Genomic DNA, 25,409 nt, shown 5'->3' with positions numbered 1-25,409 from the left:
CGCCCTTCGAGTTCACCAGCCAGTTCCATCCTCAGCTCTTCTCAGCAGGGAGGACCACGTGCCCTGAGCTCAGGGAGGGACTGAGTTAGTCCTGCCTCAAGCCATGGCAGCAGGCGCCCTGGAAGGTTGGGGAGGGAACAGGGCCCGTGCAGACATCTAGAGTGGGGCGTGCTGAGACATCGGGGTGAAGAAGGAGAGAGCAAGCACCGGATTCAGACAGCAAAGGAGCCCCACAGAGAGGTCCTGGGGCCACTGGGCTGGCACTCAGAGAGAGGCCGAGGGGTGGCAGGAGTCAGTGCCCAAGCAAGGATGCGGCAGATTCAAGAGAAGGAAGGCGCTAGGAGAGCCTCAGTCCCTGTCTTCTCTCCACGCTGCCGTGGCCGGGACCGTGAGGTCCCCCACCTCGGCCAGCCCCGATCCCCTCTCTGGAGGGTGAGATGGAGTGGGAGGGCCCCGCCACCCCACCCCCCTCAACCCCGCTCAGCTGCTCTCTGGGCTTCTCCCACGCAGCCCCAGAAGAGGACATGCCAGCATCCTGGCACCTGGCCACGGAGGCCCCCGAGCCCCCTGAAGGGCCCCGCCTAGGGGCACTGGCAGTGAAGGACGTGTCCCCGGATTCCCTGCGCCTCTCATGGAGCGTGGCCCAGGGCCCCTTTGACTCCTTCGTGGTCCAGTATCAGAGCACAGGTGGGGAGCCCCAGGCCTTGCTCGTGGGTGGCGACCAGAACAAGGTCCTTGTGTCAGCCCTGGAGCCCAGCACCTCCTACAAGTTCTTCCTCTACGGCTTGCGTGAAGGGAAGCGCCTGGGGCCCGTCTCAGCCGAGGGCACCACAGGTACCGTCAGGGTAGGGCCTGGCCTTGCCTGCCTCTAGTCTGGGACTGAAGAGGCGAAAGGGGGTACCCAGAAGCGGTGACCATAGGGAAAGAACACCGCGAGGGCGCCATGGAGGGAGGAAGGGGCGCGTGCACAGCCTTCGGCTCTACACATACATGTTGTCATTATGTCCGACCCGTGGGTGCCAGCCCCTCATTAGCTCCATTTTACAGATGAGGAAATGAGGGCCAGGGTGGGGTGGTGGAAGGGATCCAGCCCCAGGTCACCTAGCTGGTGTGCTTCTGTCTCCAAACCCTTCTTTCCCACCTACTCTGCAGGGCCAGCTCCTGCTGGTCAGACACCCGGAGAGCCAGGGCCCCGCCTATCCCACCTGTCGGTGACTGACGTGACCACCAACTCGCTGCGGCTCAACTGGGAGGCCCCACCCAAGGCCTTTGACTCCTTCCTGCTCCGCTTTGGGGTCCCGTCACCGAGCGCTCTGGAGCTGCATCCGCGTTCCCCGCTGCAGCGGGAGCTGACGGTGCCAGGGACACGGCGCTCGGCCGTGCTCTGGGACCTGAGTCCAGGGACCCTGTACACCCTTACGTTGTATGGGCTGCGCGGGCCTCACAAGGCCGACGGCGTCCAGGGCACAGCCCGGACCCTCAGCCCCGGTAAGGCCCCATGCTGGGCACATACACGTGCTGCCCCAAAGTGGGGGTCTCTGTACTCCCTAGGGTGGCACCTAGTGCCTCAGCCAGAGGGGAAGTTGGTGAGTGGTGGCGAGCTTGGAGTCTGCGGAGCGGCTTCCATTTCTAGGCCTAGAGGAGAGGCGGGGTGGTGAGCACGTCCGGAGGCCGCAGGGCCCAGGGAGAAGAAAGAGGGTGGGAAGCCCGGGGCAGGAGCCTCCCTGCCCTCTGCCCTCACCATGATTCCTTGGCTCATCTGTCCCGTCAGCTCTGGAGCGCCCCCGTGACCTCCAGTTCAGCGAGATCGGGGAGACGTCAGCCAAGGTCAGCTGGATGCCCCCGCCGTCCAGGGTGGACAGCTTCAAAGTTTCCTACCAACTGGCAGATGGAGGTGATACCCTCTTGCCCGTGTGTCACTTGCTCCATGCCTCCGGCGCCCTGCGCTCTGCCCACCCAGCAGCTCCTCCTCGCTTCCCTGGCCGCCTCCCCAGCCCGGTGTGTTTTCAGGGGAGCCACAGAGCGTTCAGGTGGATGGCCGAACCCGGACCCAGAAACTCGAGGGGCTCGTCCCAGGCGCTCACTACGACGTGACCGTGGTCTCCGTCCGTGGCTTTGAGGAGAGTGAGCCTCTCACAGGCTTCCTTACCACAGGTGAGACAGTCTGGGACCCGGGCAGGAAGTAGGGGGAGAAAATGCGGGCGCCGGTGGGAGTTGAGAGTGAATGGGGAAAGGGAAAGGGGGTGTTGGAGGCGCCAATGGCAGACGAGAGGTCCAGCAGAGTTTGGGAAGGCGAGGAGTGGGGAGAGCAGCAGGGAACAGCTCTGGGCCCCCTCCCTTCTCCCAGTTCCTGACGGCCCCACCCAGCTGCGTGCACTGAACTTGACGGAAGGATCCGCCCTGCTGCTTTGGCAGCCCCCCCAGGCCCCGGTGGATACCTATGACATCAAGGTCACAGCCCCAGGAGGTGAGCAGGGCTGAGGGCTCTGGAGGGGACTGGTCAGGGTGGGAGAGCAGAGGGCAGGCTGGGCTCCGGCAGGGCAGCCGCTGATGCCCCACGCCCTCTCCCAGCCCCCTCGCTACAGGACTCAGCCCCTGGCAGCGCCGTGGAGTACCCCCTGCAAGGCCTTGTGCTCCACACCAACTACACGGCGACCCTGCATGGCCTTCGGGGCCGCAACCTCACCTCCCCAGCCAGCATCACCTTCACCACAGGTACGGTCTGTGAGGTGCATTGGGGGGCGGGGGGGGGGGGAAGGAGCGAGAGAGCCAGGATGGGCCTCATCTCCATCTTCTCTTCCTCCCCCTCCCAGGGTTGGAGGCCCCCCAGGACTTGGAGGCCAAGGAGGTGACCCCCCGCACAGCCCTGCTCACTTGGACTGCGCCCCAAGTCCCCCCAACTGGCTACCTGCTCAGCTTCAACACCCCCGATGGACAGACCCAGGTGCCCTCACCCCTGCCACTCCGGCCAGCTCCCTCCCTGGGCTCCAGTCCGGGAAGTGCTGCCTCTGCCTCCCAGCTGGGGCCCACCTCTCTCTCCCCTGACCTGCCCCTTGTCTGTTCCACAGGAGATCCTGCTCCCAGGAGGGGTCACCTCTCACCAGCTTCACGGCCTCTTTCCCTCCACCCCCTATAGCGCGTGGCTCCGGGCCATGTGGGACCACAGCTTCACTCCACCCGTGTCCACTTCCTTCACCACTGGTACTCAGGCGCTGGGACCTGAGGTTGGGGGCTGAGTGTGTAGTGGGCGTCTATAATCTGGAAAAAGGACCGGCCCCTCACTCTCCTCTCCCCAGGTGGACTTCGGATCCCCTTCCCCCGGGACTGTGGGGAGGAGGTGCAGAACGGGGTCAGCACCTCAAGGACCACCACCGTCTTCCTCAACGGCAACCGCGAGCGGCCCCTGAACGTCTTTTGTGACATGGAGACCGATGGGGGTGGCTGGCTGGTGGGTGGCAGTCAGAAGCCCAGGGGTCTGCACAGGGCAGGGTTGCTGTGCCCGGGGCCGTAGGCTGATGGTGCCCCCACCTGCTTCCAGGTGTTCCAGCGCCGCATGGATGGAAAAACTGACTTCTGGAGGGACTGGGAGGACTATGCCCACGGTTTTGGGAACATCTCCGAGGAGTTCTGGCTGGGTTAGTGCCTCCCAGGGATTGCGGGACCAGGGGAGGGATGGGGGCCCTGTGGACACAAGGACCCTGATGAGCACACATTCCCCACCCCCAGGCAACGAGGCCCTGCACGGCCTGACCAAAGCCGGCGACTACTCCTTGCGTGTGGACCTGCGGGATGGGGACGAGGCCGTGTTTGCCCAGTACGACTCCTTCCAAGTAGGCTCGGCTGATGAGTTCTACCGCCTCCACCTGGAAGGCTACCATGGCACCGCAGGTGAGGGGTGGGCCTGGTGGGGGAAGGGCAGGGACGGGGTGGGAATGGGGAGGAGAGGCCCTCACTGCTCCTTCCACGCCCTGCCCAGGGGACTCCATGAGCTACCACAGCGGCAGTGTCTTCTCTGCCCGTGACCGAGACCCCAACAACTTGCTCATCTCCTGTGCCGTCTCTTACCGAGGGGCCTGGTGGTATAGGAACTGCCACTATGCCAACCTCAACGGGCTCTACGGGAGCACAGTGGACCACCAGGTGAGAGGTCCAGGAGGCAGCACGGAGCTGGGGCTGGCGGGGCTCAGCCTGCCTGGGTGTTTGTGACGCACAGTGTGACAAGTTACTGAGCCGCCCAGCGCCCCAGGGCCCTCGTCTGTGAAATGGAACAGTAATGCCAATCTCTACAAGTTTTCTCGAGGAGAAGATGATTTATTGGATGTAAAGGGACAGCTCAGGATTCAGCCTCAGTCCTTTGTAGCTGAGGGTTTAAGAAGGATAAGGGGAGGGAGGATACTTGATTGATTTCTGGGAGCCATCTCGCCAGAGGGGAACAGAGGTGGGAGCAGATGGGATGTCAGGCTTTGACTCTCTCTCAACACCCCCTTCCCAGGGAGTGAGCTGGTACTACTGGAAGGGCTTTGACTTCTCCGTGCCCTTCACGGAAATGAAGCTGAGACCAAGAAGCTACCGGCCCCCGGGCAGGGGAGGCTGAGCCGCTGCTCACCCCTCCAGCGCCCTACTATGACTGCCGAGCACTGAGGGGTTGCGCTCAGAGAAGAGCCGGGGGCCACCTTCACCATCCAGCCACCGGAGGAAGCCTTCTCCACCCGCGATCTCACAGCACCATGTTTACAGGGGGGAGGGAAGGGGTTTGTACGGGAGCAATAAAGGGAGAAACCGAGGCCAGTGAGTCCCGGCCCCGTCACCGGTCACTGGCGCTCGCCCACGCCCCGGCCTCCGCTGCCCCGGGGCTGCAGCCGCACCTGGAAAGGCTGAATCTTGAGGTTGACGCCGCAGTGGGGGTGGGGCTGCAGCGAGGGCAGGGCGCCCGCGGGGCTCAGCAGCGTGAAGGCCTGCAGCAGTTGCCGCAGCACCGCGAAGAGCTCGAGGCGCGCCAGCGGCTCGCCCAGGCACACGCGCGCCCCGCAGCCAAAGGCCAGCGCGCTGGGGTTCGCGCCCGGGGCCAGGAAGCGGTCTGCGGGCGGGCGGAAGGACGGACCCGGGGTTCAGCGGCCGCCGGCCCTCGGCCTCCGCCGCCCCCGCGCCGCGGGCACCCGCCCCGCCACGCACCGGGCCGGAACTCGTGCGGCCGCTCCCACACAGTCTCGTCCAGGTGGGCACCTTGGAGGTTGGGGATGACAACCATGCCCTCGGGGATGTCGTAGCCGAAGATGCTGAGGGGTAGGGTTGAGTTAGAGGCCCGCCAGGACCCCGCTGGGGCCTTTGCCACTCGGCCCTCCCCCCCTCGGGAGTCACCTGCTCGCCCGCGTGGCGCGGTGCGGCAAGGCCAGGGGCACGATGGGCCGCAGGCGCAGCACCTCAGCGATGGTGGCGTTGAGCAAGGGCAGCCGAGCGCGGTCCTTGTATGGGACTCGGGAGCCCGAGGCTCCGGGGCCCAGCTCGCGATCCAACTCCTCCTGCAGTCGCCGCTGAATCTGGGAAAGGGGGGCAAGCCCGAGGTCCGGGGTCCAAGCCCTGCCGCTAGCCGACCCACAGCTGCCCAGCCTCCCACCATTCTCTGGAGCAACTCACCGGAGACTTTGTGCCAAGTAGGAGAACCCCCTCCCAGCCCACCCCAGACTCACTCCCCCCCAACCCCCTCCCAACACAGCCTGCGTCGGGTTCAGCGAGCTGGGTTCCCGCTGCCCTGGCCAGGCTGCCAGGAAGGAGCCTTTCGCCTGCCTCCAGGGCATACCTCAGGGTGGTGAAGCAGGAACGCCACCGCCCAGGAAAGGGTGTTTGCCGTGGTCTCAGTGCCACCGATGAAAAGGTCCACCACAGACATACGCACGTGCCCTTCAAGGAGCTGTCCGGGGCCCTCTTCCACTCTTTGCTTCCCCATCCCCTGGAGCATGTAGTCTGTCATGTCCCTCCACTGGCCGGCCACCATGCTCTCCTGGAGAGGGGAGGAGGAGCCAGCCTGAGCGCCTGGCTTGGGGCCGGGGTTCAGCGGGTGGCGACAGGTCCAGGACTGGTGGGATGCCAAAGAAGCTGCCTAGCTCGGGGGCAGCAGCACGACTGCTGTGAGCTGAGGAGGAGCCCGGTGCACGCACGGTTCCCACCTTGTGCTGCCTCAGCTGCTTCTCTACAATGTGGTCCCTGTTCTCCATGGCCTGCTTCAGCCTCCAGAGCCCGGGGTTGGGGAAGAACTGGGGCAGACAGCAAGAGAGTGTAGCTGCTGGGAAGGGAGCCTCGTCCCCGCCTCCACCCTGTCTCCCAGGACCAGGTGTGTCGGGGCTCCACCTCCTCACCCTGAGAAAGGGAACCATGTCCAAAATTTGGATGGACCAGTGGTCCCAGGTTTTCATCAAGTCCTGGACACAGTCGTGAAAGGCATGTACTAAGGTGTCCTCCTGCCGGAAAAGGAGGGAATCCTTTCGGTTCAGGACCAGGAGAGGGTCAGGGAGGGGCTGGGGGGGGGGGGGTGGGCCAAGCCTATGTGAGGGCAAGAGAGCCTTGACCTTGTCTCCAAAGGTGAGGTAACAGATGATGCTGCAGGTGAGGAGAGAGAATTCCTTCTGGATGGTCACGGGGGCACCAGCCTGGGCTTTCATGCGCTGAGGAGAAGGAGCATGAACTAAATAGGGAGGCTGCCAGGAGGGGTGAAGCTGACCTGGGCCAACTGTGGGAGTCGAGCCTCACCTCACAGAACTCCTGGGTCAGCTGCTCCACCCGGGGCTCCAGGGAGCCGCGGACGCCCAGCAGCAGGGCCGAGCGCGTGAGTTTCTTGTGGGCCTTCCAGAGCAGGGAGTAGTCCCCTACTGAGATGTCCTGGCAGTGCTGAGACACCAGCCGGTCTGTGAGTAGGGGTTGGGGGCAGGGGGTCGAACTGACCAAGGAAGCCACGGGCCTGACCTTCCCTGCCTCCCATAGCCCCTGCTTCTTGCATCAAGCAATGCCCCCCATCCCTTACAGGACGGTATCTGGGGTCTGCCGGCAAAGTCCACCCACTTCCTGATCAGGGCCTCCTCAATGGTCCTCTTGGAGTTCAGCACCACCACATCTGGGGGAGAGGAAAAGCAGGGTGTCAGCAGGGAGAGGACCCCACCTCCACACCGCTGTGGGGCGAGGGAGGGAGCGGACTCTCACCTTGCAGGCCGAGGCGGAGCCTGTAGATGGGCCCGAGTTTCTGAGCCAGGCTAAGCAGATACATGGGGAGGTTGGGCTGCAGCAGGTGCAGGAAGCCGGGGACAAGAGGTGGGAGGTGGAGGCTCCTGAGCTTCCACCGGCCCCACAGCAGGCGCGTGCCGACTAGCAGGGGCAGCAGCAGCAGCAGCAGTAGCAGCCCCGCGGGTACCATGGCTGGAGACGCAGGCAGGGGCCCAGGCCTGGCCGCTTAGAGCTCTTGAGACCTCCAGCCATCTGGCTACTTGGGCTGTTCTGAGGCCTCCCTTGACCCCTTCCCTCAGGTCCTTGCCCACTGTCCCGCCCACAAAATAGTATATTCCTGGAATGGCACCAGCCCTCTTGGCCTTCGAAAATCCACATATCAAAGAGCAGGCCTTTTCCCATTCATCTGTCAAGAAGAAAGGAAGGGAAACACAGCCCTGACCTTCTTCCAACAGCCAGAACCAGCTTTCTGCCTCCACATCAACCACGCAAGAAAGAAAACATGTCCACTCTTGGGCCTGAGCCCTCTCCCGATCCCCACCGCACCCCCCAACCCTGCCACCTCAGACCAGCTTACTGCCACGGAGTTTGTCTCGGAGAGAAAAGTGACAACCCCTGCTTAATACGCCCTCCCAGATTGCCTGAAGAACAAAAGGAGATGAAAGTGGTCTGTGTGTTTTTCTTTTCACTTACAGGTAGGGGAACCAGATGTCCTGGTTTGCCTGCGTTATCCCAGTTTATACCTGTAGTCCCAGTGTAATCACTAACAGCGCCTCATTTCACTCTCAAAAGTTGAAGATGAAGGAGTAAATGGTCCCTTAATTTGGAGCTCTTACCATGTACCTGATGCTCTTTGGTTGCAAGGAAAAGAGACCCACTTGAGCTGGCTTGAGCCAAAATTAAGAATTGTTATACAAATACAGGGGTATCTCACGGAACCCAAGAGCAGGAAAGTAGAAGGGACCTCGCTGGCCTTGGAAGGCCAGGGATAGGGAACAAAGAAGCCCTAGAGACGGGACTGCTTCCTCACTCTTCGTTCCTCCGTCCTCTTAGTCTGCTGTCTCCTCCCACTCTGAAGTCAAGCTGACTGTGCTCCCAGGTGCAGGCAGAACAGGACTGCCTTCCGGGTTAGGGTCCACAGATTACAGGTTTAGCCCCAGGACAAGTGGGGTTTCCCGGCATGATTGAACATGCCCCCCATAGATTCCAAAGTCCGCAGGAAGGAACTTGATAGCCACAGCCGGGATCAGGGGTCCAGCCCTATTCTGGGAGCCGTTGCCACAAGGGGTGGGGTCCTAGTGGACCAAGTAGGGCTATCAGGGGCCACTTTTATGGGTGAGGAGGCAGTTGAGGGGCTTAGGAGAGGTCATGCTAAAGAGGGGAGGCAGGGCTCCGTGAGAGGTTGGGGCACCTAGGGGATGGGGTGAGGGCTGGCAGATGACCTGAGGTCCACGCATCCCCCAATTCCCCATCCTTGGCTCTGTGAACCAACCTCAGAGCTTTAACCAGAGCAAGGCTGTGCTGCCAGAGCGCCTGAGTCGAGATTCCAGCTGTGCTACCCACTAGCTTGAAGAGTTAACTTCTGATGGGGTCCTGATGGAGGAGGCTCAGGCTCAGCCTGGATCCATGCCCAGGACTGGGAAGGAGAAAACATGGGACTTCTGGGATTGGGCAGCAACAGCTGGCACCTTCCTCATAGTTGACAACTATAGCTGACTCTCTGGCTCTCATAGGTGGGTTTATGCCACCGCCATGCTGACCAGCTTTTGGGAGAGATCTGATGGGCAACGACCAGGGCATGTAGACAGTAGCCCTCGGAAGCCTCTGAAATACTGGGGAAGGTCAGAACTTCTCAAAGTTGCATGGAATAGGAGGGGATCCATTCAAAAGGAGAGTGACCTGGAATGCTGGCATGCCTGTGAATGTCCCTTCGTAAACTGACACCATTTACCTTGCCAGCCCCATCTTTTCCACACCACCTCCAAATCCAAATTCCAGACATGATGAATGACATGCAGTGCCCCCGAATGTGCTCTGTCCTGCCGCCAGCCTCTGGGTCTTTTATATGCTTTCTTCTACCTCAAACACCCTCATCTACCCCTACTCTCTTTGCTTGACTCCTCAGCCTTCAGAATCCCACTTAGATGTCACCTCCTCCAGGAAGCCTCCCCTGCCCACTTCTCACATTCCCCCAGACTGGGCCAGATGCCCAAACTATGTGCCCCACAGGACCATGTAGCTCCCCATCTTCACACCTTTCACAGAGGATGGGGGCCTGGCACAGGGCATGGCACAGAGTGAGAGTTCCACAAATTTCTGTTGAATGATTGAATGGCAGGCTGCTGACCTGTCTCAGTTTTCCTCAAAACTCATCCCAGCAAATTTCTCTAGATGAATTTCTAGGTCAGCCCTGCAGACCGAAGGGGTGCTGCCAAAGGGGGAGAGCGAGGCAGGCGGGTGGGGAGGGTTGACCCCAGTACAGCAGTCGGCCTTTTGACGAAGACATCATCAGATGTGAGGATTGCACAATTCTGGGAAAGTTACCTAATACCGCTGATAAAGGGATCAAGTGTCAAACGGGCTTTCAACAGACCAGGTCTCAGCTAAAAGCAAGACCCCAGAACTGCCAGCTGCATGAGGACAGAGTGGGAGACATGTAGCTGGATAGCTGCTCACGAAGCAGAAGAGCTGAGGTGCTGGCTGAGCACCAGCCCCACCTGAGGCCACAGTGACGGCTGCATGGGCGCGGGGAGTGGCCGGCAGGCACAGTGAAAGGGAGGCTTTGGTGCGGGCACTGGATCCTCGGAGTGCAGGGTGATCTGCCTGGGGCGGTCACTATGAGGGACTGAGCTCCCAGGGGGTCATCTGGGGGAGGGGGAGATTCACGCAGAGCTGGACACTGCAAGGGTCACCCAGGCTCTGAGAGCCTAAGATTATACAAACCCTGGCCTGGGCCCCCCAGACCCTGGAAGGGGCAGTGGGGACGCTGGTCTCAGTCCCGGAGCTACACACTGACACTTTGCTGCCAAAGGCCTTTATTGAGTCCCTGGCGCTGCCTGGGGCTGTGTGTGGGGGGCCGGGCACGGCAGTGATCCAGGCGTGATCCTTCCCTGGCTCCGGCTCCTCCGGGGAAGATGGGAGAGCAGCCCTTACACCTGGCAGCCCTGCGTGCCGTACTCCTGGAGGAAGCTGCTGAGCTGGGCGCAGGCTGCCCGCTGGCGGGTGCTCTGGCACAGGCGCTCCGAGGGCATCTCCTCGATCCAGCTGTTCGAGTCCAGCAGGTACTGGGGGCTGCAGGGGCGAAGGGGCAGGCAGCAGGGGTCAAGAGGATGGTCAGGCGGAAGAGCCCGAGGCACCTGGCTTCTGAGTGGACAGGGGATCAGTTCCCTCGTGAGGTGTGAGGAGAGCAAGAGACCGAGGGGCCCAGAGAACTCACTCTCCATTGAGGTCATGGGTGGTCCCGTCCAGACCCATGATCAGATATTTTTTCCCAGGTTCCAAGTGAAGGCGGCAAGAGGCTCGAACCAGGAAGTTTCTGGTCTGACCAGCAGTGGCCTTGGTATCCTTGGCTGAGGGGAAAGCGTCCACAAGAGTTGTCAGAGGGGAAGAGAAGGGGTTAGACAGCACTGGGGCCAAGGGCTTTGCGCCGAGCCTCTCATTTGACCCTCACCTCTCCCAATGGGGAGGTGCGACTGCTTTCCTGTTCATGGACAAGCCCAGAACTTCTAAGAGGCTGAGGGGATTTGAGCTCAGAATGACTGAATTCTCACTATTCCAGGCGCGAAGGCCCCAAAGCCAGAGCTCAGCTCTTCTGTATCCCTCCAGCCCTGCCCACTTATCTGTCTCCTTCTTACTGAAGTGCAGGACTTGGGTGATACTGGTCTCAAAGAGGCGGAAAGCAGCTCTGCTGTCTTCTCGGAGAACCTTAACCTGGAAGCCTATGGGGGTTTAGGAGAAGGGAGGGAAGGTTAGTTAGCCCGAGGCTGAGAGGGCTGTAAGTCAGTGCAGAGCAAAAAGGCTGCCCATGGGCCTGAGAGGAGCACGCACAACCACAGAGACCCTGAGGGTGGGTCAGGGTCAGGGCCGGGGCCCAGGCGGGGAGACTGACCGTAGTCCACTCGGGGGAAGTAGCAGGCGAACTTCATCCTGTAACCATCCATGTCCTGCCGCCCCTGCTCCAGGGCCCGGCGCTGTCGAGGGCACTTCCCTGAAGTCAGGGGCCCAGATGAGCGAGTGCAGCCCCCAACCACGCCGTCCTCCCACCCCTGCCCCTGGGCCCTGGGTCTCACCCTCAGCACACTGGCAGACGTCACCGGAGCACAAAGTGGACAACAGTTTGCTCTTAGTTGGTGCCCCGTAAAACACAGAACATTTGTGCTCTGGAGAAAAAGCAGACCGGGGCGTTAGGGCGCAGGCCCCCCTCTCTGCTCTCCAGTCCCATGGAGCCGCAGGACTTCCCTGCCACCTATCCCAAACCTCCCGAGTGTCCCCGGTGTGCTCACCAGGGTTGTAGTAGTCATACAGGATGGCGCTGGCTGGCTGCACCAGCCCCACGGCCACGTCCTGCACAGCTCCGAAGCCCACGCACTCCCGGGACATGGGGACCTGGCATGGGCGGGGGGAGGGGGGAGACGTCAGGCACCCACCTCTGGGCCCTGCAGGCTGCTCTGATGTATTTCCTTGGCCTGTTCAGTTCCGGTTGATCTTATCATCAGTGTCCTTCACATTTTGTTACCTTCCGGCCTCCGGATTTCTAAAAACTGCTCCCCAAGGTCTCTGGTGACTTCACTGCCCACGTGGTGACCTCATCCCAGTCTCCAGAGCCCTGGGCCCCTCTGCAGAGTCTCACATCACGGACACATTCTCCATGAAATGCTCCCTAAGCTCGGGGTTAGCTTCCGGACCAGCCCTGATTCTGACCTGGTCACTTCGGACGCCCCTCTCCCTCCCTGCCAGAAGCACAGTCCCCAGCCCTGGCCCTTCCCCTCCTCTGCGCTCCCCTTTGGAGGCCTCGCCACTCCCTGGCTCTCCCCCAAACCCTTCAGACTGGCGAATCCCGAACCAAACTTTCAGCCTTACTCTTGCACTGGGATTTTTGCAGGATGTATTAAATTCTCCAAATTCCCTCTGCCTGCCCTCCAAACCCACTCACCCTCTTGACAGCCTCCCTTCACTGATACAACTGAGGCCTGCCTTATCTGCCATAACCTGACAGCAGGTGCTACCACTCCGCCCGTCCTCCGCGGCCCAGCCATTCATGTCCAGGCCCAGACCCCTCTCTTCATGCCCACACTGGTCCAGTCCAGCCTGGTATACCGCGGGTTTCCCTCCTAAGCTGCATGGTCAGCTCCCTGACTTGAAATCCTCCTGGTTCCTCATTTTCCATTGTGTTCAACCAGACTCCTCTGCCTGGCTTCTCAAGCTGATAGGGTCTGTCCCCTCTGCACACACAGGGCAGGGAGGGTCTCCCCTGACCCACAAACACTTGGCTAATGGTATCACAGCATTAACACGCCTCTTTCACATTTTCTCCAAGACGTTACAGTAAATGTTCAAAAAAAATTTTTGAGGGCCGTCAGAGGGTTGATAACTTCGTGTTAGCCAAATAAGGCCGTGGAAAAACAAAAACAACTCGTCTAGGACCACCATCATTTTAAAAAACAGAATACACTTTAATATCAAAAACAAAACAAACACAAAAACCGGGAAGGGAGACAACAACCACAAAAAAACAAAAGCAGCCCCTCAAGTTGAATAAGTTCAGCTTTACAAAAGGCTCAGCCCCAAGCACTGGCACTGGCCCCCAAGCCATAGGGGGCTCAGCCCCTGCCCGCCGACAGGCAGCAGGGAGCCTCCCCGGCCTCTGCTCTGGCCCACGCCTGTCCTGTCTCCCTGCTCACATCACAAGTTCTCTCTAAGCGCACTAGACGCTGATACAGCTGCCTCCTGGGAAACCTCTTAACGCAAGCTCAGAAAACCCGGTGCCGTATGTGCCCCCCTCTGTCACCCTCCTTGCTCACCGAGTCGAAGTACAGCACGACGTGGGGCCCCTCGGTCTCAAAGTGACTCACGTAACGGTCAGAGAGGGAGGTCAACTGTGGGGAAGGGGAGCTGGTCACAGGGAGGTAGCCCTGGGCCCCCCTGCACTGAGGGGGCTCAGCAGCCGGGGTGCTGCGGGGATGGGGCGGGGCTCCTGAGGGCACAGGCGCCTCTGGGTGTCTGGCCACACCTTCTCCAGGTCCGCCCGCAGGGCGTGGAATCCACTCAGGAGGGTGATGTCTGCAATGGCCATGCCCGACAGCCCCACCTTGCCATTCCGCCTGTGGAGACACATGCCCTGTCGTCCGGGTCGCCCTGTGTCGGGCTGCAGACACCCGGCCCCAGCCTTGGGCCAGCCCACAGCACCGCACTCGCCCAGTGCGGCCCCCAGAGCTCACCAGATGCACACGGTGTACTGCACCCTGGATTCCTGCTCTTCAGCCACCTTGGGGGCCTCCCTCCTGCGGCGGCTCCTCCGTCCATTGAAGAGCTGCAGGGGCGTCACGGGCTGGGAACGGGCCCCCGGCTCATCCCTGGCTGGAAGGTCCTCGTACTCATAGTCCTCGTAGTCCTCATTTGCTTCCACTGCGCGGGGACAGCACTGTGGCTCAGGCCTGGCACCGGCCCCTCAGGGACCCACGGCCTCTGACCCCGACACTCACTTGTGTACTCCACGTGGCCCACGACCGTCACTTCAATCTGAAGATCCTGGCAGGTCGTGTTCTTCATGTCCATGACATTGTAGGTATGAAGGACCTGGCTCAGCAAGGGGTCGGGGGAGGACACGGGACAGCTGGGGCCACAGACCTCTCTCCACAGCCACACCGAAGGGCACCTCCCTGGGCTAAGGGATTTGAGGCCCTCAGCCCCTTCTCATCCCCATCCCAGACCAGTCCAGAAATACGAGTGGGCCCAGGTGTTGGGTTAGACGGTGAGACAGAGTGGGGAGCGGGGACCTGGCCTGGGGATGAGCACGGTATGTGGTGCACAGAGGAGGCTGGAATGGAAAGTTCAGGAAAGGCTTCCAACCGAGGCTTGAAGGAGGAGGATGAGTTTGTCACGTGGGACAAGAAGCAGGGGAAGCACATTCAAGGCCGGGAGACCTGTGTAGACGGGTGGATCTGGCTGGCTGGGGAGGTGGGCAGGGCTGGGGTGAAAGCAGAGGAGGAGCTAGTGGGGTCATAAGGAGAGGCTCGGGATGGCGGGGGCACTAAGATGGCCCCCAGAGTGGCAGCTGGGCTCCTGCAGGGAAGGGACCCCAGGAGGAAGAAGGAGTTTGGGGCACAACCATGTGTGAGGTGCTGTGGGACACAGGGGCCCAGAGCTCAGGGGAGAGGCTTGGGCTGAGGCATCAGGTGTTCAAGCATCAGCATTGAGGGGGTGAAGGCGACGACAGGCACCCAGAGAGGGTGGAGACCAGAGTGAGAGGGACATGCCCAGGACGGAGCACAGGGAACGCCAGCCCAGGTGTCTCTTCCTCCTTCCCCAGCCGTGAGGTCTGCCGGTAGGTCTCCCACTGAACAGCCCAGCTTCACCCTGCTGGGCCCGGGCGGCCAGTGCTGCCAGCTCTCACCTTCAAGGTTCCTTTGCTGTTTCCTCCCACCTTCACATTAATCTTGCTGCCCAAGGAAAGCTTTTGGAAACAGAAAAGGGAAAGAGATGTCAGAATGGCACCCTGTTGTTCCAACTTATCTCCTCCCTAAAAACAACCCCACCTCCTCTCCCCAGCTCGCTTTTCCACAAAGTTTGACCTTCACCTGCATTATCTCACTGCCATCTCCTAAAAACCCCTGTTGGGTAGACTCTGCATGTTTCATTTTCGGATCAGAAAAATGAAGCGCAGAGGCTAGGTGACTTTCTACAGGTAGCAGAGCCAGTAAGTCTTCCCACAAAGATATCAGAAAGAGGTGCCGTGGGGATTCTGCAGGGGTGGGGGACAGGGGATGGCTTCTGATCTGGCCGAGGTAGGCGCAGGTGTCCTGGCAATCCAGGTGAGGGAATGGTTCACCTGCAGCTCCTCCTCCAGCCCCTGAACTTGGTGGTTGGTCAGCTGCAGCACGTGGGACTTGAGTCCACTGCGGCCCATGGAGTTGAGGGTCACGTTGAGCCCCTTCTCCTCGGTGGTGTGGGACGCGATCCAGTACGCAGACAGGGCGTCCAGGGCCATCACCGTGTCCTGGGGAGGATGGGCCAGGACTCAGGCACTTGGTCTCAGGACCACCCACCCCCAGAGCCCCAGGGCAGCCCCTACCTGGGTGCTGCGGAATCCGCCTTGGAAGCTGCCCTGGAGGGTGAGCCAGGATGCAGCCTGGTCGGCCAACTCGCCCTTGCCCTCCCGAAGCAGCAGGTGTAGCAGGCCGTAGGCTGTAGTTTCAATCCACAGGGCCGGGGCCTGGGGCACGGGGTCTGCAGGGCTTTGAGGAGCCAGGGTGGGTGACAGGACATTGCTCTGAGAACTGGTGACTGAGCCCCAGTACAGGTTATCTGGGAGTGAAAGGAGACCCACAGGTGAACAGGGGGAGGATGTTAGTTGCCTGGCCCTTTGACGCTCCCCCCATCAGGCTCGCCTGATTCTACCCCAGCCATCCCTGCTTATGCTCCGATTCCCTCCGGGCGTCTTCACTCATTCAGTTTCTCCCTTTGGACACACTCAGGGGTCTCAAGGTTCTCCGAGCCCCAGGCTCACTGCCAAGGCCCCCTCACCGCCAGTCTCCTGGGCCATGGCCATGAGGTTGTTGTGGGCAACATCCCGCAGGTCCTCAGGGGCCTCAGTCAGCGACAGGGCGTAGGCTGTGATGGCGGCTGCGTGGGACCCCAGGAGCCCAGAACTTACTTTTGCCCCCAAGAAGGTGTTTGCGCTTGAGATGGAGTTTTCCTAGAAGAAAGTGGGGAGGAAGGTCTGCGGCCTGGACACCTGGGTTCCTGAGGAGAAAGGGGATCAGCAAAGGGCACACACGTTGGGGGCCTTACCACTTTCTCCAACTGCTCTGAATTGTTGTCCGGGAAGACAGCCAGCCCGTGATGAAGGGCGATGACCACAAAAGCTGTGAGCGCCACAGTCTCGTCACTTCCCACTAAGCCACCCTGGTTGAAGGGGGGAGAAAAGGAGACGTCAACCAGGAGGGGGAGGGGCAGTGAGCGCCTTCCCTCCCGTGCTCCGTGGCCCAGCCTCCCAGCCCTGTACCTGCATGCCCCTGTGTATAACTGGATGGGGGTCGTGGAATGACCCATCAGCCAGCTGCTGCAAGAGCAGCCACTTGGCCGTCTCCTGCAGCTTTTCAGGTGAGCCGCCCACCTGTTCCTGGGCCAAACTCAGGATCTTCAGCACAAAGGCCGTGAGCCTAGAGGGGAGGAAGGGAGGGCTAAGAATAGGGACTGGTCCCTGTAGGGGACATGGCCCCGCTCCCCCAGGCACCTGGTTATTTACCTATCCCCCCCCATAGTACCTACCTCTGCCCCCACCAGCCCTGGCCCCTCTCAGATACCCAGAACCTCTCTCCCAACCTCACCAGGTGCTGCTGTCCCGCTTTAACCAAGCCCCATAGGAACCATCTGGTTTTCGAAACTCCTGGATCCGCGTGTAGCCTTGGAGAGGAGAGGCAGCTGCTGAGGTGACACTGACTCTCCCGCTACTTGTGCCGAAGCCACGCTCCCCATTTCCACTGGGTAGCCCCTCCCTTCCCCACTCTAGCCACCTAGGCTGCCCATCTTCCATTAATCGCCCTCTCCTGGCCCCCATTCCTGCTTGCCGCTGCACCCAGAACCTTTCTGGATCAGATCCACTGCGTGGTCCTTCATCTCAGGGGGCAGCATGCTCCACTGCTCTGTCTTGTCCAGGTAGCGGGAAGCAGCCAGTGTTGGAGCCAAGAGGACCATGGTTTGTTCCCCGCAGCCCTGGGGAAGCCTCAGGAGGGAGGCCAAGCCTCCCGGTGACAAGGCCCCCTCAGAGCCCAAAGTGTCCAATGGATCTGAGGCTGTAAGGGAGGGAGAGGGTTAAGGATCAGAGAGCAGGTCTGGGGGCCCAGGGTCAGAGGGTCATGGAGTCATGGGATCTAACAGGGGTCCACAGGTTTCACATGAATCCAAGGGTGGCCACTGGGAAGGGATTGGAGGACACTCCCACCTGTGACTCTAACAAAGCTCCTGAAATCTCCATCAGGGATAATATTGGGATCAGAGATGCCAGGAATTTCCAAGGTCCGGCCTCGGGGGTCTGGGGAGATGAGGGAAGTTGGCAGTCTGTCCTGCTGTCCATATCCCCTGCCCCCTACAACTCCCTTAGGACACTGATGGCTGGGCGTGGGTGTCACTCACCCAGGGGGTTGAGTTCATAGACCATCTCCTCCCTGTGAATGGCCCCTTCATTCTGTCTCGGGGGAAACATAGCTGTGAGAGATCACACAGGCTACAGCCTGCCCCTCCCAGTGCAGACTCTCAGGACTTAGAGTTTGAACTTCAGGGGCCGAGTTGGATCAGAATTGTAGAAGGTGCAAACAGACCAAAGCATTGGGTTTGGGTGTTGAGCCTCTGGTCTGGCCAGCAGGGAGGGTGCCAGAGTGGGGGATAAGTCTGGGAGCCCGGGGACCTGGGTCAGGGGTGTTCCATTCACCTCAATTTGTAGGACCTTGGATACTGCGTCCCCCACAGGGAAGTCCAAAGATCCTCGAGCCACCACTTTCAGAGACACAGCAGCGGCCGCTATGGGCACCACAGAGAAGCCAACGGGCCGGGCAGAGCCCGCAGGGACCAGCACCTGCTGGGCGAGCCCTCCGCCCCCAGCCAAGCACAGCCCCTCCACTGGGGACACATGGACGCTCACCTGGGGGCAGGAAGACAGGAAGGGCCAGCCCAGTTAGGCTCCCCACCCTTCCCCTGCCCCAGGCCCACCTCCACCAACACCGTGTGCTCAGCCCCTGAGGGGCCTCACGGTCATATCTGTATCCAGGTAGTTGTAGAGGACAGGCCGCAGCTCGAGCTGCTCAAAGCGGCGGACGGAGACAGGCAGGCGGAGGTGCATGTGGAATTCACGGAACACTCGGAGCCGGGCCGGGGTGGCCACACACAAGCCTGATGGAGAGAGGGGGCACATATGAGAGGCCTGGGGGCATCCCGGCCGCGGGATCCCAGGAGTGAGGGCCAGGAGCTGCCCCAGCTCCCCCCGGCCCCCTCACCCCACCCCCGCCCGCCCCTGCACTCTGGCCTCGCAGCCCCGGCGCATGGGGTGCAGACTTCTCCAGGTCTCTGCTCCTCCTTCCTGTACTAAGAGCAAAGGACTAAGCAGGGAGCCTGGGTCAAGGGGGCACGGAAGAGGGAGGCCATAGGCCCAGGCAGGGTGACCGCACCTGTGCTTTTGGACAGGCTCACGCCATGGATTTCCCACGTGGTCAGAGAGTCCGGGAGCAGCTGTCTCAATCTGCGTGGTGGGAAAGGTGAGAAGCCCTGTCACACGCTGAGCTGCCCCAGACACAGCCCAGAGACAAGGCCAGGCCCGCCACACGCCCTCACTGGGAGAAGCGGTCCACTGCTTCCACTTTCCAAAGCCAGTTCTCAGGGAAGAAGCTGCGCACGGGGATGTCATCCTCATCGATCAGGTCCTCCTCCTGCAGGAGCTCCATGGCTAGGGAGCACAGTGGAGGGCGATGAGGAGGGGGCCGCTCTGCCCCTCCAGGTGCCCCTGCCAGCCCCCCGGCCCCACTCAGCCCCTCACCTCGAGCAAGGCCCACCTGGCCCCTGGCCCGGGCCTTCTTGCGCAGGGCCTCAGCAAGCTGGCAGCAGGACAGGAAGGGCTCCCGGCAGGCCGGCTGCTGCACGCGGGCCACCCGCTGCTCACAGGTGCGCGCCATGGGCAGCCGTGTCAGCCCGTCCTGGCAGCAGCGCTTGGCTGTGGGGGAAGCGTACTGGCCCACTGCAGGGCCAGGTGAGGGTGGGCACAAGGAAACAAAAACGAGACACACCTCTTCGCCCAGCCTGACCTCTACATACACAAGGACTCACTCCGAGAGACTGGGAACTCGAGAGAGGCCAAAGGAGAGAGCCTCCGGCCCACCCACCGTCAACCCCAGAACTTGGATCTCTGGCCCCGACACCATATCCTGGCTCTCTCAGGAGCAGAGGAGCCAAAAGGCAGACCCGCATCCTGACCCTTGGGCCCAAGGGGAGAGCTTCACAGGCACCCACAACTCACGCTTCTCATTAATCGCCTTTTGGAAGTTCACGTTTCTCTTTTTCCGGGCCTTTCTCTCCTTGGGACATCTCAGACCTGGTGGAGAGCAGGACTGCAGCCAGGTGTGGGGTGCAGGGCCTCCCACCTCCCCTCCTTGTTCCCCTCTCCCGGCCCAGCCCTTCCCACCCCTCCTCTTCCCGTCTTACCCCCTCAGGCCCCTCCTTCTTCTTCATCTTCCCACCACCCGCTCCCCTTCCTCCTCTGTTCTCACTCTTTCTGACTGGGGTCAGTTGGTCTCCATCAGAAAAGGCCAGACCAGCTGCCTCGAACGTCTGAAGGGCACTGTCCCCACCCCCAGGACCACAGCCAAGGTCATAGCTGTTCATAGCTTCGAAGACCTGGCGAGAAAAGGCAGAGATGTTGCAGAGACAAGAGTAGCTGTGGGCACGATTGGCCGCTCAGCTGCAGGTGAGAGGGCAGGGTACGGACAAGTACGAGAGACACAGAGAGTGGGGAGACAGAGGCCACGGGGGCCAAGGCTTCAGGGGGGGACTGGGAGGAGTCCATGAGTGAGATCGACCTGCTGGCCCAGGGCCCAGGGCTCAGGGCAGCAGGAGGGTGAGCCATGGAGGGGAGGGAGGATTAGGGAGAGGGGCTTGACAAACCTTGACCATGTCGAGGGGTTTGTGGGACTTGCCACCCACAGCATACAGAGCTGTGTCCACAGCTCCCAGGGCCACCAGGGCTGGAGAATCTGTTTGCAGGTTGAGCTTTACAGTGTCCCCAGGACGATACTCCTTGCTACCATCCACGTTCAGCTCCAGCTGGCAGAGGCAGGAGGTGGGGGGCAGAGTGGGGAGAACATCTTTCGGTCTCGTGCAACTTCAGTGTACCCCAAACTAAATCCACGCCCTGTTTGCAATCACCCTGTCTTCCTTCTCTCTTAACCCCCCTAGCATATACACACAACCTCTCTCCCGATGCCAGTTACCTTGCCCTCACAGCCCCCAGCCTGGACGTCCACTCGCAGGGAGTTGGCCACCGGGACACCCTCATGATAGTAGAAGGCCACAAAGTGGAAGGAGGGCGCCAGGTGATGGTCCACAAACACGGAGACAGAGGTCAGGTCCCTCCTGGGCTCTCGATGTACAGACACGATCTGGCCCCGGGATAGGATCTGGGGCGAGAGCAGTGTCTTCTTCACTGCACATCCTCAGCCCTGAAACCGCTACCCCACGCCAAGGGTTCTTTCCTGCCTGAGACCCTCCTGCGCCCCTGTCCTCCTCCGCAACCCAGCTCATGCACACCATGTAGTAGAAGTGAGAGAAGCTCCCACTGATGCCCACGGCTCGCAGGTTTAGGTTAAGAGTGTCCCTGACTTTAGGGGGTCGATGATCCAGCCTCTCAATGGACAGAAACCCGGATCTTCTGGACAGGGGGGCTTTCACGGTGAGCCTGCCTATGGCAGAATAGGGGGAGCCTGCAGACACCTGGAAAGAGGGGCAGGGGTGGCAGGGTCAGTGGCAAGGACCCAGGCACCCAGCTTCTCCCTCCAGCCTGGGAACCCTCTCTCCTAGCCCACCCTCTCCCTTGACGGGGAATCCTACCAAGAGCTGCACTTCTGAGGTGGTCTGAGGGACAATAATGGGAACAACGACTTGGCCGCTCTCGTCTGTGTTCTGTTGAAAGTTTTTAGAAGTAGATCCAGAAGACAACGTAGCAGAAACTTTGACAGGAATGCCAGAGGCTGGGGAGCCTGACATGTCACGGACCAGGGCCTAGGTAGGTGGGAGGGGCGATGGGAAGAGCACAGTCAGTGAGACCCTGTGCCCTCCTGACCACCCCCGCTCCCTCCCCCCCACTGCTCATCCTCCCCCTTCCAGAAGAAACCTGCAGCAGGAAGGGGGCCCCAGGCACAAGGTGTCGCTTGGTTTTGCTTAGATCCAAAGAGAAGGGAGATGACACGAAACGCCAGGATGTGAGCTCTGCCTCCTCCAACTCCCCTCCTGCAAGACACAGGGCGGACAGAGGTGGAGACAGAGACCTGGGGAGACAGGAAAAGGAGAGCCCGGGGCGGGGGTTGCCACTCAAGTGTTTCCCGCCCACAAGGCTGAACTCTTCAGGGCACAAGCCGCCTCCTATCCATCTCTATGTTTGCTGAGGCCAACACAGGACGCAGCACACAGATGGTGCATAACATGCGTCTGCTGGATGGATGGATGGATGGGTGGATGGATGGATGGATGGATGGATGGATGGATGGATGGATGGATGGGTGGATGGATGGAGGGATGGATGGGTGGATGGATGGATGGATGGATGAGTGGATGGATGGGTGGATGGATGGGTGGGTGGATGGATGGATGGATGGATGGATGGGTGGATGGATGGGTGGATGGATGGGTGGATGGATGGATGGATGGAGGGATGGATGGATGGATGGAGGGATGGATGGGTGGATGGATGGATGGATGGGTGGATGGAGGGATGGATGGGTGGATGGATGGATGGATGGATGGATGGATGGGTGGATGGATGGATGGATGGATGGATGGATGGATGGATGGGTGGATGGATGGATGGATGGGTGGATGGATGGATGGATGGGTGGATGGATGGGTGGATGGATGGGTGGATGGATGGGTGGATGATGGATGGATGATGGATGGATGATGGATGGATGGATGGTTGGATGATGGATGGATGGATGGTTGGATGGTGGATGGATGGAGGGATGGATGGGTGGATGGATGGGTGGATGATGGATGGATGATGGATGGATGATGGATGGATGGATGGGTGGATGATGGATGGATGGATGGTTGGATGGTGGATGGATGGAGGGATGGATGGGTGGATGGATGGATGGATGATGGATGGAGGGATGGATGGGTGGATGATGGATGGATGATGGATGGATGGGTGGTTGGGTGGATAGATGGATGGGTGAAAAAAAATACATTGAGACGGGGGAAGCTCCCCCTTCCCCAGAAACCACCCAGAAATCAGTTGTAGAGAGATAGTCTCCTAGGTCTTTCCTGGCTTTGGGTCTCAGATGAAGGGAAGAAGGGTGGTGTTGGTGCTGGAGAACAGAGGGTCAGCTCAGAGGTCAGAGGTGAGGGTCTGGGGTTATAATCAGGGGAAGCCACTCACCCGGAGACTCAATGATCGCTGCTGCAACATAGAGGTGCAGCCCTGGGAGGTCGTTAATATTAATATTAAGCTTCTCCAGCACACCCTGAAACTCAGCCTTTGGGAGGGAAATTCGGCACTGGCCATCTACCAGCTGGGGCAAAGAAGAAGACAGGACAGGGAATGAGACTTGAATCTCCCACCTCACCTCCTCACCCTCCCTCACTCTCCTCACCTACCCCATGCACCCTCCACCCTCCTTCCTACCTTGGTCTGACTCTCCAGCCCCCGAAGGAAAGTCTTTTTACCGTCCTCACCCAGGAGCCCAAAGCGCACATATGCCACCCCCTGCACTGGCTTCCCGTAGATGTACCTGTCACCACAGAGAGATTTGGAGGAGGCTGGGCTGAGGGCTGGAGGAAATAATGGAATAGAGGGAGGAGGCCTGGGGCAAGGGAGGGAAGTGGGGCTCCACAGCACGTTCATACTGAATGGGGAGCCCTGCGAGCAGGGCCCAGCGTGAGGGACCGGAGGAGGAGTTACCTGGCCTGGATGACTACTTGGATTTCACTAAGAAAGCCAGGCGTTGTCAGGATGTAGGGCTTTTCCGGAATGATCTTCACCTCAAAGTTGGGAAGGACTGACCCAGGACAAATGGAGGGCAGGTCAGACTCTCGTGAAAGGACCCTTTAAAACTCCCCTCCCCTTTGGGCTGTGGCAGCCGCATCGCCCTGCCCCTGCCCTGCAAGCCCCCCTCCTCTCCTCCCACCCCTTATTCCTTGCAGGAAAGAGGCTGCTTATCCCTCGTGTCTCCAGTTCTCACCATATTTCTTCACCTCAAACTGGGTGCTGCTGTTGGAATCCAGGCTATCTGAGAATCGGGCTGAGATCTTCCAAGTCCCTGGCCTGAGGACAGACAAGGGAGGGACTCAGCCCACTTGTGCAGGAGGCTCACTGAGAGTCAGTGACCCAGGTCCCTAGGAAGAGGACTGCGGGGGTGAACCAGAGGCTCAGGGAGCTCAGGATTGGACCGTGTGTTGGAGGCAGACAGCTGGGGGAAGTGGGAGTTGGGGAGGTGTAGGTGGGGGCGATCTGCAGGAGTGGGGAGCTCACTCTGAGATGTCTGGGATCACAAAGTCATCCTGGAAGATGGAGGAGGGGACATACACCTCCTTCTTCCGCACGCGGAAGCCATGAGAGTTCTGCGATGGGAGTAGAAGGGGTCACGGTCAGAGGTCAGATCAGCAGCCCTCGCCGATCAGGAAGGTCAGAGGTCAGGGACTCACCTCCACCGTGACCGTGAGGGTATCAGTGGACGGGCGCATTTTCTGATCCAGAGCAAAGATTCGGTATCGAACTGGAAATGGAGGGCGAGGAGATGAATAGGAGGCCATGGGCCAAGGGAGGGATGGGGGGTCCTGGGCCCCCCATCCCTCCCAGGAAGCGATGGGGAAGAGAACAAATATTTGCAAAGCAGCCTTTCTGCTGCTTCCTTCGGGTTTTCTCACTCAAGGGGCTGGGAAGAAGTGAAAGGTGAGGGCCCTGGGGCTGAGACTCACCCCGCTGGCCAGGGTTATAAACAGGCTGGTCAGTCTGCAGAAAGAGGTGTCCCCGGCGAGAGGAGAATAACAGGTTGACACCCTGCCTGTTTGTCTGTCTGTTTGTTAGCCATGGCGACTGGGCAACCAGCTGGACCTCGGGGGCTCTGTGGAGGAGATGGAGGCGACAGTCCTCCGCGCCTTTCAGGGAGGTCTGTCAGGAGAGGGAGCAGGAGTGGGTCAGAGACAGAGCAGAAGGAAAAAGACAGAGACTGAGATAGAAACAGGAAAGACAACTGGGGTGGGAGGAGGGGAAGGGAGAGGGACCGGTGAAAAGACAAAGATGTTTACAAGAAGACAGAGGAGAAGAGAGCGGGGAGGCGCTGGGCAGCAGCAGGAGGCAGTGGCGGCCAGTTACCGGGAGGCTGAGAAGTATGAAGTCTTTGTCTGAGCTGAGGCTGAAATCCACCTTTGGGGAGCAGAGCTCATGAACTGTGGATGGGTTTCTCAGGAACACTGATCCTCTCACTACCTGTCCCGAAGGAGCATCCTGGAGCTTCACCCCGACTGACAGGGGGACCCCTAGGTGAACCACAGAAGGAGAAAACAGGAGCAACCTGGGAAGAACAGGTGAGGGTCAGCGGCCGGCCTCCCCTCAGGCCCCTCCACCACCACCCCTGAATCAGGTCCCTCTGCGCCTCCTCTCCCCTCGCCAGCCCTGGCCCAGCTCGAGCTCTCCAGCACCCTGTGTCCAGGACCTGGGCTTCTGCAGAGACAAGGCGAAGAAGCCAGATGCCCAGATCAGCCCCCAGAGGAGCCTCATGGCTGGAGGACCCAAGAGGGATCAGACCCGTCTGTCCGCCTGCTCCTTTCTGGTAAACTTAGGGCTTGGAGCAGAGTTGACTCTGGACCTTGCCCCTCCCCTGGCCCAGCTAAGCTGGGAAACCACGTGACAACCAAGAATTGCAACTGGCCCCAGGCCCAGTATTGGGAGGGGGGCACCCTGGACACCTGGGTCTCTGAGGGAATCTGAAGAAATCATGGCCCAGAGACTCAGTCCTTGCCTGTTAACCCCTCTCATCCCAATGCCCTGGGCACCTCCACCTACTGCATGTATCTGGGCGTGTGTATGCATATAGCATATACACACGTACATAGGTGCAGGAGGGCCCCACATGGCTCAGCAAGCGGCTGGAGACACGTGGCTCCTTTGTTGGTCCCACCAAACAAGGTACTAAGAGACTTGCCTCTTACTATAACCCCCATAAAAACTGAACTACGCTGGGTTTTTGCTTTTTGTAAGCCTCTAACAGAAATTCTGTACT

The 25,409-nt window shown here is 60.3% G+C and overlaps 3 protein-coding genes across 4 annotated transcripts in view; 1 reads left to right on the top strand and 2 right to left on the bottom strand.

The window, feature by feature from the left end:
- Positions 1-4,784, top strand: part of TNXB (tenascin XB) — a 59,680-nt gene extending 54,896 nt beyond the window's left edge. For both annotated transcript variants that reach the window (XM_059938442.1, XM_059938441.1), the window contains exons 30-42: positions 511-834; positions 1,153-1,488; positions 1,772-1,894; positions 2,011-2,154; positions 2,348-2,467; positions 2,572-2,715; positions 2,814-2,944; positions 3,069-3,201; positions 3,297-3,448; positions 3,539-3,635; positions 3,727-3,888; positions 3,977-4,140; positions 4,493-4,784. In XM_059938442.1, the coding sequence (XP_059794425.1) occupies positions 511-834; positions 1,153-1,488; positions 1,772-1,894; positions 2,011-2,154; positions 2,348-2,467; positions 2,572-2,715; positions 2,814-2,944; positions 3,069-3,201; positions 3,297-3,448; positions 3,539-3,635; positions 3,727-3,888; positions 3,977-4,140; positions 4,493-4,594 (2,132 nt within the window). In that variant the 3' untranslated portion in view covers positions 4,595-4,784. The remainder of the gene's footprint in view (positions 1-510; positions 835-1,152; positions 1,489-1,771; positions 1,895-2,010; positions 2,155-2,347; positions 2,468-2,571; positions 2,716-2,813; positions 2,945-3,068; positions 3,202-3,296; positions 3,449-3,538; positions 3,636-3,726; positions 3,889-3,976; positions 4,141-4,492) is intronic.
- On the bottom strand, positions 4,372-7,402 carry LOC132374588 (steroid 21-hydroxylase). The gene is made up of 10 exons (XM_059938443.1): positions 7,192-7,402; positions 7,016-7,105; positions 6,745-6,899; positions 6,564-6,659; positions 6,354-6,455; positions 6,165-6,251; positions 5,798-5,998; positions 5,359-5,537; positions 5,173-5,276; positions 4,372-5,077 (listed from the first exon to the last, which is right to left on the bottom strand). The coding sequence occupies exons 1-10, from the start codon at positions 7,400-7,402 to the stop codon at positions 4,812-4,814; spliced, it is 1,491 nt and encodes a 496-aa protein (XP_059794426.1). The 3' UTR covers positions 4,372-4,811.
- Positions 7,403-10,230: 2,828 nt separating this feature from the next.
- LOC132374577 (complement C4-like) lies at positions 10,231-25,323 on the bottom strand. Its single transcript, XM_059938424.1, has 41 exons — positions 24,843-25,323; positions 24,503-24,701; positions 24,106-24,298; positions 23,833-23,903; positions 23,660-23,748; positions 23,370-23,452; positions 23,090-23,186; positions 22,814-22,919; positions 22,568-22,700; positions 21,305-21,420; positions 21,022-21,192; positions 20,722-20,904; positions 20,406-20,591; positions 20,080-20,238; positions 19,686-19,812; positions 19,436-19,510; positions 18,959-19,156; positions 18,757-18,868; positions 18,594-18,664; positions 18,179-18,318; positions 17,861-18,070; positions 17,566-17,617; positions 17,375-17,464; positions 17,016-17,225; positions 16,761-16,836; positions 16,436-16,592; positions 16,222-16,335; positions 15,955-16,126; positions 15,503-15,735; positions 15,260-15,427; positions 14,825-14,884; positions 13,914-14,007; positions 13,650-13,836; positions 13,442-13,532; positions 13,233-13,307; positions 11,715-11,817; positions 11,502-11,591; positions 11,321-11,419; positions 11,067-11,150; positions 10,649-10,781; positions 10,231-10,503 (listed from the first exon to the last, which is right to left on the bottom strand). Exons 1-41 carry the CDS (start codon positions 24,905-24,907, stop codon positions 10,362-10,364), a joined length of 5,214 nt encoding a protein of 1,737 aa, XP_059794407.1. The 5' UTR covers positions 24,908-25,323; the 3' UTR covers positions 10,231-10,361.
- Between the last annotated feature and the right edge of the window lie 86 nt (positions 25,324-25,409).

This window comes from Balaenoptera ricei, chromosome 11 (genome assembly GCF_028023285.1).
Source record: "Balaenoptera ricei isolate mBalRic1 chromosome 11, mBalRic1.hap2, whole genome shotgun sequence".
In the NCBI taxonomy this organism is placed as follows: Eukaryota; Metazoa; Chordata; class Mammalia; order Artiodactyla; family Balaenopteridae; genus Balaenoptera; species Balaenoptera ricei.
Note: the sequence above shows the minus strand (reverse complement) of the source record. Positions and strands in the feature narration are given on the sequence as shown.